Source organism: Oncorhynchus keta, chromosome 37 (assembly GCF_023373465.1).
Source record: "Oncorhynchus keta strain PuntledgeMale-10-30-2019 chromosome 37, Oket_V2, whole genome shotgun sequence".
NCBI classification, from domain to species: Eukaryota; Metazoa; Chordata; class Actinopteri; order Salmoniformes; family Salmonidae; genus Oncorhynchus; species Oncorhynchus keta.
Window position 1 is genome coordinate 26,351,261 of NC_068457.1, and position 16,615 is coordinate 26,367,875.

Genomic DNA, 16,615 nt, shown 5'->3' on the forward strand with positions numbered 1-16,615 from the left:
CCAGCCCAGGTAACAGTAACCTACTATTACTAGTGTGCCGGTGTGTTTTACTAACCTGTGTGCTGTGTCTCCCTCACTACTGTTGCATGTCTGTACATACTTCCGTGGACCCTCCAGACGAGGCCGGCGCCCCCTGGACCCGCCCCTGTACGCCCGCCCCCCAGCCCCAGACCCTCGTTGACTCCAGCTCCAGACACGCAACAACAGGACATAATCTCGTTCGATGGTGAAGCCCTGGTTCCCGACGCTAACACAACCGCACCGTCACAGGCAACCGCACCGTCACAGGCAACCGCACCATCACAGGCAACCACCCCGTCACAGCCGCAGGTCAGATGATGTCATAATGTCCCCTCAGGCTTCCATCAACATCATACCCTCAGTGTCAACTCAGACGGCTCATAGGTTCTAGCCTAGGGATGGCCTGGTCTCCCACCTCCTCTACCCCCTTGTTTTCCTAGGGATGGTCTGGTCTCCCACCTCCTCTACCCCCTTGTTTTCCTAGGGATGGTCTGGTCTCCCACCTCCTCTACCCCCTTGTTTTCCTAGGGATGGTCTGGTCTCCCACCTCCTCTACCCCCTTGTTTTCCTAGGGATGGTCTGGTCTCCCACCTCCTCTACCCCCTTGTTTTCCTAGGGATGGTCTGGTCTCCCACCTCCTCTACCCCCTTGTTTTCCGGGGGATGGTCTGGTCTCCCACCTCCTCTACCCCCTTGTTTTCCGGGGGATGGTCTGGTCTCCCACCTCCTCAACCCCTTGTTTTCCTAGGGATGGCCTGGTCTCCCACCTCCTCTACCCCCTTGTTTTCCTAGGGATGGGGATGGTACCCCCTGGTCTCCCACCTCCTCTACCCCTTGTTTTCCGGGGGATGGTCTGGTCTCCCACCTCCTCTACCCCCATGTTTTCCGGGGGATGGTCTGGTCTCCCACCTCCTCTACCCCCTTGTTTTCCGGGGGATGGTCTGGTCTCCCACCTCCTCTACCCCCTTGTTTTCCGGGGGATGGTCTGGTCTCCCACCTCCTCTACCCCCTTGTTTTCCGGGGGATGGTCTGGTCTCCCACCTCCTCTTACCCCCTTGTTTTCCGGGGGATGGTCTGGTCTCCAACCTCCTCTACCCCCATGTTTTCCGGGGGATGGTCTGGTCTCCCACCTCCTCTTCCCCCTTGTTTTCCTAGGGATGGTCTGGTCTCCAACCTCCTCTACCCCCATGTTTTCCAGGGGATGGTCTGGTCTCCCACCTCCTCTTCCCCCTTGTTTTCCTAGGGATGGTCTGGTCTCCCACCTCCTCTACCCCCTTGTTTTCCTAGGGATGGTCTGGTCTCCCACCTCCTCTTCCCCCTTGTTTTCCTAGGGATGGTCTGGTCTCCCACCTCCTCTACCCCCTTGTTTTCAGCTTGCTCTTTATTTTCTTTCTCCATCCATCCATCCACTCCAGCTACCCCTTTCTGATGATCTCACCTCCTTTCATTCTCTGGTCAGTCCCTCACCCTCTTCATCCATCCTCTCCTCACCCTCTTCATCCATCCTCACCCTCGTCATCCATCCTCTCCTCACCCTCGTCATCCATCCTCTCCTCACCCTCGTCATCCATCCTCTCCTCACCCTCGTCATCCATCCTCTCCTCACCCTCGTCATCCATCCTCTCCTCACCCTCGTCATCCATCCTCTCCTCACCCTCGTCATCCATCCTCTCCTCACCCTCGTCATCCATCCTCTCCTCACCCTCGTCATCCATCCTCTCCTCACCCTCGTCATCCATCCTCTCCTCACCCTCGTCATCCATCCTCTCCTCACCCTCGTCATCCATCCTCTCCTCACCCTCGTCATCCATCCTCTCCTCACCCTCCTCCACCTACTTTTTCACCTGCCTATCCATATCTCTTCAACTATTACAGCTGGTAACATCACACCAGTCATCTCCAGGGCCTTCCCAGTAAAATGTCCCAGTAATCCCAGTGCTTATCTTCCGTATGTGGCAGTGTGTGTTTGGCCCCAGCAGGGGTTATTAGCCTGCTCAATATGGACCTGGATGTACTATTGCAGGCCGCCACTTCTCCGGCACCCAAAGTTGGTGCGTCTCCCCATTGGTCAGACAGCAAGGTCACCAGGTTCAGGGGTCAGTCAGACACAGGCTTGTGGTCCTGGTGGTTTGAACTCTTCCCCTCGTTCAGTGCACAGTCTTTGCATGCTATGCATGGATTCACTCAATGCATGCAAGGGACGAATTGACAGCTTTCCTCACATGGCAGTAAGACTGACAGACTGGGGACAGACACTGTGTCTCTTCAGTCCAACCACCGAGATGGAATACTCTCCATTATTGCAGCATTACCAACAGTCAGCCCACTGAACTTATTCATCAACATTTGTTCCAGTTGAACAAAGGCAGATTGATGCTCTATTAGATGCTATCATATTATACACAAAACCCTGAGAGGATAATTAGACACACGTACACAGATAGAGAGTGGTTAATATGGCCCACGAACACAAGAGTTCACACTTAAACAGATGAACTTACTGGCTAGTTTCATTTATTTACCCAAGAGAGCATATAGCTAGCTTCATCTATGGGCTTTTATGTTTTTCTGTCCTGCGTAATGTGCCTATATCATATATGTGGTCTTGGATAACAGCACAGTCATTTGGGCTTTTTTGGACTTGGGCTCATTAAATGTGGTTAATGTAGGGGCTTCATTAAATGTGGTTAATGTAGGGCTTCATTAAATGTGGTTAATGTAGGGCTTCATTAAATGTGGTTAATGTAGGGCTTCATTAAATGTGGTTAATGTAGGGCTTCATTAAATGTGGTTAATGTAGGGCTTCATTAAATGTGGTTAATGTAGGGCTTCATTAAATGTGGTTAATGTAGGGCTTCATTAAATGTGGTGTTAATGTAGGGCTTCATTAAATGTGGTTAATATATGTCTCATTAGGCTCAGGTAGCATCAGGTCTGAATTTTCATGCTGATCAAAGCTCTAATCAAATCCAGATATTTATATGCTTTATGATGCTTTTGAATGTCACTTTTGGTTTCCTGGCGGGAAATACCCCAGAGAAAACAACATATTTATTCTCGGTAAAAAAAAAATGTTTTCCTTTATTTAACTAGGCAAGTCAGTTAAGAACAAATTCGTATTTTCAATGACGGCCTAGGAACAGTGGGTTAACTGCCTGTTCAGGGGCAGAACGACAGATTTGTACCTTGTCAGCTCTGGGATTTGAACTTGCAACTTAACGGGTTACCCGGGAGAAAAGTGAAAAGTATTCTCGGGATGGAACATTTGTAAGACACTGGGATAATATTAAACCCTAATGCACATACAGGTTGATTCACAAGACGCCAACCAAATAATTTACATATACAGTATTTTCATTTTTTTCTCACCTTTAATTTAACCAGGTAGGCTAGTTGAGAACAAGTTCTCATTTGCACCTGCAACCTGGCCAAGATAAAGCGTAGCAATTCGACACATACAACAACACAGAGTTACACATGGAATAAACAAAACATACAGTCAATTATACAGTAGGAAAGTCTATATACAGTGAGTGCATGCCTAAAGGTGATTTATGACCATGATATGACATTTCTTGTAGTGACTGTAAGCTTAATTGTAAAAGTAAGCCTCAAAAGTGCCATGTTTGTACAGTTTATTATGTGGAGGACACATTTAGGCAGCCAGGACCGCTCCTGCAGTCCTGTGCCATGGTTGAAGTTTGGTCTCTAATAATTGAAGAGGGCAACTTTATGCCTCCTCACAATGACCATATCATACAAGGCTTTACAGACCGACATAAAACAAATACATAGACTATTTTTTATTGTTCACATTATTTGCATTGATGTATTGAAGTGAAGTGGTGCAGCATTCAAACGCAGTTTCGTGCACCACACAGGACAGCTTGGGAAAGCGACGGTCGGTGGAACTCGATCGCCACCCTGTGGACAATTGCTTCAGTTCCGTTGTGGCAGCAACGCTACCAGAGATATTTGATACAAGATCAAATGTTGTGTCAATATTATTATCTCCAAATTGTCGTCGTCGTCCCCCACCCGTGATATATTATTATTCCAATTTAGCTGTTAATCTGGGTTTAATTTAACGCTTTCTCTCATTTCCGATTGGAGGGCGGATGACCACGTGACTTTCAACCTACCAAATTGTTACATTGCAACGGTCAAACGTGGCTATTCCCGACGTCGATTATCTCCCATTCCACGCCACACTTTTTTTTATAGCATTAGCTTTAATGAAAAGTTTAGCGCTCATTTTGGTGTGACCATAGTCGAATTTGACGTGTCGGAGAACGCCACCTTCCCCCCGAAAGCATTGCAGTATCGCTTCTCGGCCTTTTGGCTAAGATCAAGTGTAGTATCTGTTCTTATCAGTTTAATATCTGATACGTCCCCTATCTGGGGACCATATATTAAATTGATTTTTGGAACAGGGAGATGGAATAGGGGCTTGCTCCGTCCACTCCACGCATCGACCTGGTATTGCAGTACCTCCAGGAACGGTGCACCCCCTGTCGTTGTAAAGATAAATTAGGCAGAGACAAGAGTTGTTGATTCGTTTTAATTTATTAGGATAATGATGTATATTGTATCTTAACATTTGCGAAAGTTGACTATGATAGCTGATGTGAATGCTGCGTTAGTTAATCTTCTAATCAAAGTTTATTCTTCATGAGCACGGATACACGGTACAGTGAAATGCTAACTTGCATGCTCTCCTCGACAGTGCAATGCAATACGCATTATCAAAAATATACAAATAGCTGATATTGTTATGGTACTTTTGATACTGTTTGTAAGTATCCATGTTTACAACGTTATGTAAAATTTGTAATTGATTTGGAAGAAAATAAAAATTATTTTTCCAAAAAAAAAAAAATCTGGTTTAATATCTAAGTAGTTAAAACAAACAATTGTTATGATTGGAAAAATATACAAATGTATACATACACAAGAAGACTATACAATATAAACTCTGAAATGTGCTAAAGTCTGGTAACATCGACTGCCTCACATACCAGTAAAACATATTTGTTCTGGCCTTGTAAAAAAGTCAATTAAATGTTAATATGTTTTATGTGGCATAAACACAACCAGTCATGATATTTTCATCTGATTTGTCAAACAAATCACTTTAAAATGTAGGATATTTTTGCATGTTCTTCCACTCCAAAATGATTTCAGCATCCAAACTGCATGTTTAACCTACTATTATTATTATTATATTTGACTAGGGAAGTCCGTTAATAACACATTCTTAATCGCAATTACAGCCTACCAAAAGGCAAAAGGCCTCCCGTGGGGGCTGGGATTCATAATATAGGACAAAACTACATAAAGAGAGGCCTAAGTCAACAACATAGCATGGCACAACATAGCAAACTAGTGCCATTTGATGAATGTAAATAGGCATCTGTTACAAAACACCAAAAAGTTTGCCTAATGAAGTTCATCAATTGCCATTGATTGGGTCTACATTAATTGATGAGCCTTGCTGACAAATGTACCTTTTCTGTAGCCTGAAAAGTCGTAATATGTATGTAGCCTATTGGATAACAGCAAAATCATTTAGGCTCATTAAATGTATTTAATGTCTCATCAGGCTCAGGTAGCATCAGGTTGGAATGTGGATGCTGATCAAATCCAGATATTTATATTGTTAGGTTCTAAATAAAGAGTAAAAACTCAGACCGTTTATTCACCCAAATGGGTCAGACTGCCGAACAGAGCAAGTCTCCTTCTACTCTTTTAAGCGTTACATCTCTATTGCTCGGCAGGAAGTTAAGTGATGTGGGTAATAAACTGTTCCTTCTCCCTTAATGTGACCTGACCCGGGCCCCCATTCCTCACTAATCCACAGCTCTCCACCCTTATACCCTTATCAGTGACTGCAACCATGTGATTGCCTGTAATTTACTCAGTAACATTCTAAGTCCCTGGCTCATATCCAACCTTAATTGACTCCACCATATACATTTCTCCTACAGATGCCATTTAGCTTCTGGTGTAGAAACCAGACTGTGGCCCTTCTAATTTCCATAGGATACCTGATGATTAACAATATTTCAAGTTTAGAAGTCAGAACCCATCAGTTCCCCCTTTTGAACATCACCTTCATACTGTTCAACATTTATATAAACTTGGAAATGACTTAATGAACAAACAATGACATGATTTAACATTCACAGTTGATTATGTTTACAAATCCAAGACTTATGGCCTCTGTTCTATAATCACACTATGCACACTTATTTTCATCTCTCGTCAGACAACAGAATGGCATTTTAGCTTCCGGTTGCTAAGAGAGTCATAGCATAAGACTTGAAAAGCAAAAAGAAACACAAAACATAACACTGTTAAGCTATGCGTAATTATATATGCAAAGAAAAACCAAAGTTTGATAACATGACAATTCCCACTCTCTCTTCACCTGACTCTATGCCTTGAGGATACTTTTCTGCTGGGTTCCACAAAAATGAAGGCCCTAAAAAACCTCATGCTTTCACCCAGTCTTCCCCCGTCTGGCCACAGGTTCCAAGAGGTGTTCTCAAGCCATGTCATTTTCACTTTGCTCCCCATCTCCTTCCTCCTCCATGGCCATCATAACATATGCTCTTGATCAGTCGGTGGAACTCTGGGGCCATCAAGTGAACAATTGCTTCAGTTCCGTTGTGGCAGCAATGATACCAGAGATATTTGATACAAGATCAAATGTTATGTCAATATTATGTTCTCCAAATTGTGCTTTTTAAACATTTTAACAATCTTTGATATTTGGCGAAAAGTTTAGAGCTCATTTTGGTGTAATCTAATTTGACGTGTCCGAGAATGGCGCCTTTCGAAAGCATTGCGGTATCACTTCTCGGCCTTTTGGCTAAGATCAAGAGAAAGATTGAGTGCATTTCGCGCGGGATCCTCAAGGTGGTGCGATGTCGTCGGCCACGTCACAGTCAGCGGCTGCTGGACTGAAGAATACGCTTCGATTTAATTGGACAGGAAAGGAAAATTTGATGGCGAGAGTTCGTTTTGGAAAGGAAGTTCTGTTTGGACCTCTACGCCTGACAGCAGACGATGTGCACTGCCTGCAACAGAACACACCTGAGAAGTTCTACGATGTGTCTTTCTACACCATCACCCGGCTGGAGGAGGTAAGAGGGCTCTTCCGTGCGAACGAGACAGCACCCGCCCTCGTGGATTTTAACGTTGAGTCCATGTGCAGGCACAATATGAGGGTGCTAACGGTGCATATGTTCAACCCATGGGTGACTGAAGAAACGTGTGTGCGCTACCTCAGCCGGTATGTGACCATCTTGCCTGGAGTGAGAGACATTAAGGACGCCCTAGGCATCTGGACAGGGAAGAGGCAGTTTCGTGTGCTGCTAAGGGAGGACGAGAGCGGCCATGATGGATACCGCCATCCTCCTGCTTCTTTTTCCATCGGTGCAGACAGGGGCTACCTCATGTATGCTGGACAGCCTCGTTTCTGCAGGAAGTGTAGCACGTACGGGCACCTCGCGGATGCCTGTGCACAGACAAGGTGCAGAAACTGTGGGACTATTGGACATACAATGAGGGATTGCACCGTGCCCAAGCGCTGCAGTTTGTGCAACTCTGAGGACCACCTGTTCCGTCACTGCCCGAAGGCAGTCCCCTCTTACGCCAGAGCGGTGAGCGGGAAAAGAGCGGAGAGCGGGAAAAGACCAGATGAGGGAGAAGGCATGGAACTACGCGCTATTGAGGAGGTTGTGGATGAGCTAGTTATGGAGAGAGAACTGCGAGAGTCAGGAGAGCGGGAGTGAGACTCCATCCTCTCACGAGGAGAGAGGAGAAGCGGACAGCAGTTGGAACAAGCAAGTGGAGGAGAAGGGAGAGCCCACCGCGCCCTTGGCTACCGAGAGCTGGACAACTGTGAGAGAGAGGAGGAAGTGCTCGGTGAAAAGGAAGCAGATTAGCCCTGTTTCCCCACTCATCCGCATGGAGGCGATGGAGAAGTCCGCTTTGGGGGGGAATCGCTTCAGTTGTTTTGAAAGCGGGAAGTCTGAGGAGAAAAGCGAGGGAAACCTGGGCAGCGCAGAGGAGACTGCTATCCCTGTCAGGCGCGGCCTCCATCGAGAGCAGCGGTCTGGCACCCAGTGGTGTTCCAGCACCCACACAGATTGAGGGGGAGCATGAGGAGGAGGACAGTGTTTTCCCGACCCCTATCTTGGTGGACAGTCCTCCAACTGGAGACCATCGTTTCCCAGATAGGCCGCCTAATGAGGAAATGTACTTAAAGTGAGTTTGGAAAATAATGTCATATTTAGATAGTTGTCTTTTTCCCTCTCTCATGTCGTCTATTATTAACCTAGCTAGCATCAATGTTAGAGGGCTTAGGAACCCAGTTAAAAGGACTACTACTACTTTTTTTTACAAGAAGTACATTTAAAAGATAAATGACGGAGAGGTTTACACGGGAATGGGTTCAGGGAGAGTCCAGGTGGAGTGTCGGAGGGGTGCATTCTACAGGGGTTGGTGTTCTGTGGGAATAGGGATTTAAAAATGGTAGGAAGTTTTTCGGCAGTACACGGGAGGGTTTTAATAGTAGATATCGATTTGGAAGGGTAAATGTTTTAGATTTATTCATGTATATGCACCATCGACACCCAAGGAAAGGAGGGAAATGCTTAATGACCTAGACGCTATTTTTATGACAGACAGGTGTTTATGGGGGGAGATTTTAATGTGTCATATGACCGAGGTAATCTAGGCGGCCATCTTGTAAAAAGTCTTATAGGTAAATATCATTTGGTTGATACTTATAGAGTGGCGCATGCGGATGATCCCGGTTCCACTTGGGGAAACAGCAGGGGCTCGAGGAGCCCAATAGTCTGTTTGTTCCGCGTGAACTCTGTGTCCTCCGCGTGCGTCACACCGGTATTTTATTCGGACCACAGTTGCCTGTCTGACAGTAGAATTAAAAACAATTGAATTTGGAAAAGGGTATTGGAATATTAATAACGGTATTTTACAAGACAACTTTAGGGACAAGATTCAGGTCCTTTTTCCAGGGCTGTGTAGCGATGAAACCTTTTTATTCTACTGTCATAGAGTGGTGGGAGAGCACAAAATTAAGAATCAAGAGTTTTATTCAGAATTTTTGCAAAGACAAAGTACGTAATAACCACAACTACAAATCATTTTATAAATTGCAGAATTAACTAAAAGATCTACACATCCAAGGAAATGTAAATGGTGGTGGATTAGATAAAGACAAATTGGGTATCCTGCTGAAAAAGCAGCACACATTATTTTAAAAGTCAGCAAGATAAATGGGAAAATGATGAAGTGCTCGGCATATTTTTTTCAAGCAAATTAAATCACGGGGAAAGAGGACTATTTTGGCTTTATTGGACCAAGATGGGGAGATGGTTGAGGATGGAGATGGCATGCTTGGTGTCGCTACACACCACTATTCTCAGCTATTTCAAGATGGGGAGATGGTTGAGGATGGAGATGGCATGCTTGGTGTCGCTACACACCACGTTTCTCAGCTATTTCAAAAACAATTGATTACGAGAAAGGGACTAATTTTTTTTTAAATGCGTGGATCTGCAGATACCTTTAGATATTAGAGACCAATTAGAAGGGGAATTGAAATTAGATAATGTATATGGCACTGAAGAGCATGAAAGATAAAAGTACCAGGAGTGGATGGGCTCTCAAAGAGTTTTACATAGTTTTTTGGGATATAATTGGATGTCATCTGTTGGAAGTGTTTAGAGGTATATTTGGTTTGGAGCATATGGGAGTTTTGATGTGTGAGGGGGTAATCTCTCTACTTTACAAAAAGGGAGACCAAGACATTGGCAAATTGGAGACCTTTAACAATGTTGTGTGTTGACTATAAATTATTAAGCAAAGCCTTAACTAATCGCCTATCTTCTGCCATGGCATATGCTGTTGGTTTAGACCAAACATGCGGTGTGGTGGGGAGAAGATTAACCTGGAACTTGCAAATTGCACAGAGAAGTTCAAGCGTATTTAGAGGAAAGGCACCTGCCAGCCATTACTGTAAATTTGGACCAGGAAAAAGCTTTTGACATGGTAAACCATGAGTTTTTATTTAGAATTATGGAAAAATTTGGTTTTGGAAATAATTTTATGAAATGGGTAAAAATTCTGTATTGTAATGTGGGAAGCAGTGTAAATATTAATGGGAATATTGGAAATGTTATCAAGCAATGACGAGGTGTCAGACAGGGTGACCCTCTATCTGCTCTATATATTGAACCTTTCACATGCGCAATTACGACGAATTACAACAAAGGCATCATTTTACCTGGAGGGGATATGCTAAAAAAATCTGCAATATGTGGACGACACAGTTTTATATTTACAGGAAGACCTGATCTTGAAAGAGTCTATCAAAGTCATTGATGAATTCTCTGCCTCTGGGTCGAAGATAAACAAGATTAAAACAGAAATAAAATATTTGGGACAGTGGAAATGGAGAACGGATCAGTTATGTGGTTTGACAGTGTGCACAGGACCAATGGTAGTGCTCGGCATATCTTTCGGAAATGAAATTAAAGATGACATGTTTAATTGGAAAGAAACTATTGTCAATTAAAAGATTGGGACTGTGGAAAGTAAGGCAACTATCTTTTAGTGGGAAGGTGCTAGTGCTGAAGGCGGACATTCTGCCTTCATTACTTCACCGTGCCTATGCGTTTCCCTTGCCGGTGACCATATATTAAATTGATTTTTGGAACAGGGAGATGGAATAGGGGCTTGCTCCGTCCACTCCACGCTCCGACCTGGTATTGCAGTACCTCCAGGAACGGTCCACCCCGTCACTGTAAAGATAAATCAGGCAGAGACAACAGAGTTGATTAGTTTTAATTTGTTAGGATCATGATGTATATTGAAAGTTCATCTCAATGATTGCTAGATAGTGCTGGTCAAGTCGGTCTTCTAATCAAAGTTTATTTGTCACGCGCACGGGAATACAGGGTGTAAATGGTACAGTGAAATGCTTACTTGCAAGCTCAGTGCTATACACATTATCAAAAATATACACATAGCAAAGTAGTTAAAACAAACAATTGTTATGATTGGAAATGTATATGAGAATGAATGAATACACAGTATAAACTATTAAATGTGCTAAAGTCATGTACTGGTAATATGGCCTGCCTCGCATACCGGTAACGTTGTCTGAAGTCATTATTTGATAGGCCTGCTATTTTCATAAGACTCAAATATGCGGTTGAAATGTATCCAAGGTTTGTAACTCATCTGCTTGTGTTAAAGTAACTTTCTGTTTATCCCATTGATTCTATGATTTCACACTGCACTTTTTCAAGTGACAAACGTGATATAGTGTACCAAGGGTTATTCCTTCGCTTACAGCATATATATACATACACACAATACAGTCATTGGCTTACGCCGAGTCTCGGAGGCTCAGCAGGGTCGGGCCTGGTTAGTACTTGGATGGTACACTGCCTGGGAACACCAGGTGCTGTAAGCATTTCTGTCCAGCAGGGTGTACTCTTGTACTATTTAATCAGGGAGCAACTGTCTTTACGCATCAGTTTCTCTCAATCGCCTACAAGCATTTTTTGGAACAATGTTGATTTTCAAAAGTCAACAAGCAACAGAACTTTTGCTTTTTCAAAATGTAGTTGTCTTTTAAAAAACAAAAACATTCCTAACAAAATATATATAGTCATAATTGCAAATACATTCATCAGAAGAACTGCCTGTCAAAATATTAACTATACTTTTCTCTTGAGTCCAAGAAGACAAAATAAAGTTAGTCTGTCTTTTAAAAATCCCAGTAGATCTGTATATATGTGTGTGTTATTTGCAGTCACTAAATCATGATCAAAACTGGAAGTACAACTATCCAAAGCTGCAGAATTATGGGTAATTACTCACCTTTTATGCATATCACCAAACAATTTCAAACATTTGATTCCTGATAAATTAAATGAAGCACATTGTGTGCATGATTAATTAATGATATCACAATCTATTCCATGTATTCAATACATAGGCTGGTTTGCTCATAGTTCTGTAGACTTTCCATTTGTGTACAGAAACACAATCCACAACAGAAACCAGTAAAGCTGAATACAATGGGGTAACAACTGATATGAATGTATAATCCTCAATCCACACCAAAGCAAAACTCTCTAATGGAAGGTCACATGTAGGAGATGACATAGGAGTCAGCCAAAGTTACTTAGAAGTAGTCCAACTTCATTCTCTGCATCTCTGAAAGTGATTTATTGAGCATTTGTAAAATAACAGGAAACTATTCCACCCTAGTCTGGTGGTTAAAAGGTGTTTAGCTGAATCCTTTATATAAAGTTCTTCCCTAGTGTAGTTCCTAGTTGACAGTTGCCGTGGTTACACAGCATTTTCTAATCTTATCTGGTCTCTCATCTCTTATTGCCTCACGGAAGGCGGCTTCCTGGGACTCATGGGAGGTAAGCACTTCCTGTATTTTCCCTCTCCAGCCCTACTGATTGCTCTCCATGTTTGGGAAAAGTATACTTAAGGGTGGTACGTGCATTACGCGAGGGCTGTGACCTGTTAAGTGGCCAGTTCGAATCCAAGTTGCAACTATACCCAACATTCTTAAATAATCACATGTATAGTAAACTGACTGACTGAACAAAAAGCTTTAAATATGTGACAAAACAATTATGGTGCTTCCCTCCCTAGTGATACAGTAGACTAGGCACTGGGATATAAACCAGAAGGTCACAGGTTCTAATCTGGGCAATACCCTTTCTCAAAAAATATTGCCATTCGGCAACTTCTTAAAACAAGCATAACTTTGTCTTACAGGATTGTTCCCTGTTTCTGTTTTTAAAATCTGCAACATTAGTAGAATCACTCACCATATTCTACTATAATTTTATTAGTCAAGCAGGAATGTTGTTTTAGGTGTTCTGAATAACAGCTCCATCAAAATTAGCAGAACACTTATGGTTCTATTCAATCTGAAGCTTTACAGATCGTGTAACCAACTTCACATAGCCACCCAGAAGAAAGACACACGGACACCCGCACTTCAGGGTGACTTGGTTTTTATCTGCAGTAGAAGATATCAAACAGTGATGACAGGCATTGACAGGACGTCATAGCCACACATTCACTGCTCTCAGAATATCTCTCTCAGACTCAATCCACAAAGTGATCGTATAATATACATGCGTTGTGTTTAGAAAATAACAAAAATACAGAAAAGCATACCTGCAGTAGAAGATCTCAAACAGTGATGACGGACGGTCACAGCCACAGTTCACTGGTTAGGTAGGACACAAGATATATTTTAGATAGGAGCAACAGTAATGACACATGTCCTCAATGGGAAGTGATATTAATCCATAAATACAGAGTACAACCCTTTATATAAACATTCACTTAATGTCACCTGCTAGCAAATCACCTGCTGGCAATAGCTAGCGTGGCATTGTAGTGCAGTGACCAACGGTGCTAGTTAGCTAGTCATTAACATGACTAAACCAGCCAAAACTTGGTTTACTTGCTGAAATAGGTTTTCAATACATTAACGGCAAAATAAATATATACATAGCCACATTCGCTATTGACTTTAGGATAAATGAACCAGTTTTCCAAAAACACCTGTGTTATACAGTTTTTATATAGAGAGGAAAGAGACACGAACCTGCTCTCAGAATATCTCTCAGACTGAGGAGCAGAAAGACCAACTTCCCAAATAGGGGAGAAGCACTCAAAACCCACTAGTTCTTCTTTCAAAGAAAATAATATAATACAAAAATGCTAAGTCCGAAGACCTCTCGTATTAAACACCTCTTGTAAGCTCCCCATCCCGGATCTGGAAGAATTGTCATCAACTGACACTAAGTAGCATAACGCAACAGACAAAAACAAAAATCTTACTAGAAATATTAATATTCATGAAATCACAAGTGAAAACACAGCTTAGCCTTTTGTCATCTCAGATTTTGAAAATATGCTTTACAGCCAAAGCAAGACAAGCATTTGTGTAAATTTATCGATAGCCTAGCATAGCATAGCATTATGCCTAGCTAGCAGCAGGCAATCTGGTCACGAAAATCAGAAAAGCAATCCAATTAAATCGTTTACCTTTGAGCTTCGGATGTTTTCACTCACGAGACTCCCAGTTAGATAGCAAATGTTCCTTTTTTCCAGAAAAAGTATTTTTGTAGCCAAAAATAGCTCCGTTAGTTCTTCACTCAGCTAGTTCTTCACTCAGCAAGACCAGGTGGAAAAATGGCTACCTCTGTCTTTTGCACGAGAAATACACAAAGAGCCATCAGGTGGACACTAACGCAATGTTGTCGCTCAGGCTCATTTTTCAAAATAAAAGCCTGAAACGATGTCTTGTGATAGACACATTAAGGAAGCCATAGAAAAGGGAATCTCGTTGATATCCCATTCACTGCTCAATAGGGAAGCATAGGAAGGGACTCTTATTTAGAAACCGCTGCTTCCTGATTGGATTTTTCTCATTCTTTTGCCTGCAATATCAGTTATGTTATACTCACAATATCTGCACTGAAAGTAAAGGGGCTGAATAATTTTGCACGCCCAATTTTTCAGTTTTTGATTTGTTAAAAAAGTTTGAAATATCCAATAAATATCGTTCCACTTCATGATTGTGTCCCACTTGTTGTTGATTCTTCACGAAAAAATACAGTTTTATATCTTTATGTTTGAAACCTGAAATGTGGCAAAAGGTTGCAAAGTTCAAGGGGGCCGAATACTTTCGCAAGGCACTGTATATCTACAAAGTTCGTATACTGAATGTGGCCCTGGGCATTTGGGATAATTGTTTTTAATTTGAACTTTTATTCAATGTTCTAGGATATTTCCTTTCAAGCATTTTCTTTGAAACATTAGTAGCAATAGGAATGTTCTTGGTTTGTTGGGTACCATATTCTGCAGACACTTGAATGGCGAGCTGATCTCTGGCAGCACTCACAGATCTCTCTCTTATCTTCTCTTGGTCTGTTATCCCTTATCCTACAATTCCTGCTTTTGACCCATGACCCCTTTATGCCCTGTGGCTTTTTGTCATCAAACCGTCGGTCCCATTCCAAATTCTCGGTGTTGCTCCACCCACGTGCACCTTGGCCACCCCTCTACCTGCCATACTGCCTCGCCCCCTTCCCTCCTCAGCCTGAACCCGAGCATCCCCCTGCAGCGGAGGAGCCCCAGCAGAACGACGACAAAGAGTCCCAGGAGACCAAGGCCGGCTGGGAGGAAGATGAGCCTGCAGCCAACCAGGGTGGCTGGGGCAATGATGAGACTGGGGCCGCCCCGAGCTGGGATACTGAAGGGACACAGGCTTCTCAGGCATGCTGGGACCAGGATGTGACCCAGACTGGGCATTCTCAGGGTGTCTGGGGCAATAACGGGGCCCAGGTAGGGGAAGAGGCTGCAGATGCTGCCTCTGATGGACAGGCAGGCTGGGGTGATGCGGGTGCCCAGGCTGGGTGGGCAGAGGAGCCAGCTGCAGACGGGCAGGTGGGCTGGGCTGAGTCTGGGCAGACTGGCTGGGCTGACTCAGAACAGAGCGTGAGTAGGCGGGGAACGGGGAAGGACTGTAGGGGAGTGTAGATGTGCTATAGGTAGCGCTGGTAGATGGACAGGAGGTTCATTACAGTAGTGATGGGAGACCAAGGCTTCAGAAGGGTGTTGATCGTTGACTGGGACAAACAAACACCCCATCTGACAGGAGGTTGATCAAGTTTCAGTCTCCCATCTTTAGGATCCGTAGATAGATGGCATGGCTGTTGTGGCGGTCTGATGGTGGCACATGTTGACAGATTGTGCCCGGGGAGAGAGTCTTTGTGCCTGTGTGTATGTATTCCTGTGAAGTCTTCATACCTGTATGTGTATGCTGATCTTTGTGGGGTGGGAGGGATACATGTCCATTGGGAATTCTCACCTCCCCTTTCTCTCCCTTCCAGACTGACACTGCCGTGGCAGCCGCTGCAGGGGCTGCAACCGTAAGTACTGGAGTAAATGGGCCATTCATATGTAGTACAAACATCGGGTCCCTGGCATATCACTCCCTCTACAGTGTGATGTAACCATTGTAGAATTGATTGACCACTTAATACATTTCTCAGTATCAAATTAAGCCTTTTCTCTGCTTATTTCTGAATCCAGACTGCGGTGACCAATGGGTCTTCTGAGGTGCTGCCGGCTGGAGTCATCTACAAGGTGAGCCCTTCGCTTGTCTTGTTTCTAGAGGACCATAGAGACAGCTACTGAAAAGGGGTTGTTTGAACACCTAGTTTCAGGTTCATGGAGGAAGAAAACTCCAGCACACTAGTATTTTTCAATATTCTGCCAACAATGGATCTTGGTTGTTGCGGACAGTATATCTTAAATCAGGTAGCAATATTGCCGTGTGTGATGTCAAAAAAATAAAAAATTCAGGTCAAAGCCATGCATGACTATGCTGCCACCGATGGAGACGAGCTGGAGATGAAAGCAGGAGATGTTGTGCTGGTCCTGGCCTGGGAGAATCCTGATGAGCAGGTCGGTAGCCAGCCGCATTCTACCCCCACTGAGAACTATAA

The 16,615-nt window shown here is 43.6% G+C and overlaps 1 protein-coding gene, 2 long non-coding RNA genes, 1 other non-coding gene and 1 pseudogene across 20 annotated transcripts in view; 3 read left to right on the forward strand and 2 right to left on the reverse strand.

The window, feature by feature from the left end:
• LOC118376252 (myc box-dependent-interacting protein 1-like) overlaps nt 1–16,615 on the forward strand; it is a 48,071-nt gene that overhangs the window by 30,662 nt on the left and 794 nt on the right. For all 3 annotated transcript variants that reach the window (XM_052499950.1, XM_052499952.1, XM_052499951.1), the window contains 6 exons: nt 118–330; nt 12,473–12,496; nt 15,204–15,602; nt 15,998–16,036; nt 16,200–16,253; nt 16,473–16,574. In XM_052499950.1, coding sequence (XP_052355910.1) covers nt 118–330; nt 12,473–12,496; nt 15,204–15,602; nt 15,998–16,036; nt 16,200–16,253; nt 16,473–16,574 — 831 coding nt within the window. The remainder of the gene's footprint in view (nt 1–117; nt 331–12,472; nt 12,497–15,203; nt 15,603–15,997; nt 16,037–16,199; nt 16,254–16,472; nt 16,575–16,615) is intronic.
• Nucleotides 514–1,592, reverse strand: LOC127916794 (uncharacterized). Of its 15 annotated transcripts, none has more exons than XR_008096067.1 (4): nt 1,327–1,592; nt 1,107–1,150; nt 930–1,061; nt 514–744 (listed from the first exon to the last, which is right to left on the reverse strand). It is a non-coding gene; the product is annotated as an uncharacterized LOC127916794 (long non-coding RNA). The 15 variants fall into 15 exon arrangements; XR_008096064.1 differs by having other exon boundaries at nt 1,283–1,592; XR_008096073.1 differs by having other exon boundaries at nt 930–1,017; nt 1,239–1,592.
• On the forward strand, nt 4,343–4,533 carry LOC118383399 (U2 spliceosomal RNA). The gene has a single exon (XR_008096498.1). It is a non-coding gene; the product is annotated as a U2 spliceosomal RNA (small nuclear RNA).
• On the reverse strand, nt 9,128–14,297 carry LOC127916795 (uncharacterized). The gene is made up of 3 exons (XR_008096075.1): nt 14,148–14,297; nt 13,269–13,320; nt 9,128–10,855 (listed from the first exon to the last, which is right to left on the reverse strand). It is a non-coding gene; the product is annotated as an uncharacterized LOC127916795 (long non-coding RNA).
• Nucleotides 10,731–10,853, forward strand: LOC118376253 (uncharacterized; annotated as a pseudogene).